The 1175-nt window shown below is 37.9% G+C and overlaps 1 protein-coding gene across 1 annotated transcript; it reads left to right on the forward strand.

Annotated features, from left to right (window-relative positions):
* The first annotated feature begins 268 nt into the window (after positions 1-268).
* On the forward strand, positions 269-1175 carry LOC111412647. The gene is made up of 2 exons (XM_023043576.1): positions 269-919; positions 1012-1175. Exons 1-2 carry the CDS (start codon positions 269-271, stop codon positions 1171-1173), a joined length of 813 nt encoding a protein of 270 aa, XP_022899344.1. The 3' UTR covers positions 1174-1175.

Genomic DNA, 1175 nt, shown 5'->3' on the forward strand with positions numbered 1-1175 from the left:
GATCAACTATAAAATGGTTACATGATAGCTTCAGATCAGAAGTCAGGTTTGTTTTAATTTCAACAATTGAACAACTTAATTTAGATATGATATTTTATTAAACAATTGTATTGTAAAAATTATTTTTCTTGCACTGCATTTTAACAAGAATGTTATATTTGATTTCATTTGTACGTTCTCATAGTATTTGTTAAAGTATTGTTTTCATTTGTAGATGAGTATGACACACTGATATAATATTCCGGAGGAAAAACGTGTTCCGGCCCATATGTCGCAAGTGAGCAATACAAAATATATATCAGTTGTCATCAACAAATTGGATCCACAGCAAAAGCGTCAGTTGGAGGACAGTTGTATAGGACATGTTGCAAGGTTACCGGAGCTGAAACTATCTGCTCAATTAATTCATGAAATGGTAAACAGATCGGTGGTATGTCGAAAGCGGTTTGAGGCTTGGTTCAAGGTGAACCAAAGGTTTGCACGATTTGGACTACCGGAGTTCGCACTAATTACTGGCTTGAAGTGCAGTCCAGTGCCTAAAGGTGCCGAAGTTGACAAAATCCTAGAGAAAACTCATCTACAAGATAAAATGTTTGCTAATATGGACCAGATAACGTGTAGCGACCTGGAGAAAGCTTTTTTGAAATGTGCCAACCGTAACGATCGTTACAAGCTTGGGTTGGCACTAATTATTGAAGGGGTATTTAATTCAAGAGATCGAAATGTAGGAATAAATTCGACAACTCTTTCCATCGTTGACGACTTGGATTTTTTCAATGCCTACCCATGGGGGACAGTATGTTTTCAACTTCTCATCAAATCACTACTACGTGGATGGGGAAGAAAGGCGGACATGGTAAAAGTGAATGATTGTGATAGGATGACTTACACATTGTACGGATTCCCTCTTGCTGTCCAGGTATACATCTATTTTGGTTCATTTCAGTTCTTCTCATTGCTCATTGTTATTTATCTCCAAATATGGTTATTACTGTTACAAATGTCATGCAGATTTGGACGTACGAGGCAATTCCGGAGTTGGGAGCTCGATTCTCGAGTAAGACTTGTGACGATGTCCCGAGGATGTTGCGGTGGTCTGGCATGAAACAACCTCATTCCCGAACATATTCAGATTTTTTTGAGAAGACAAATGTAGGCGATTTACATACTTAATT

Source organism: Olea europaea, chromosome 16 (assembly GCF_002742605.1).
Source record: "Olea europaea var. sylvestris chromosome 16, O_europaea_v1, whole genome shotgun sequence".
NCBI lineage: Eukaryota > Viridiplantae > Streptophyta > Magnoliopsida > Lamiales > Oleaceae > Olea > Olea europaea.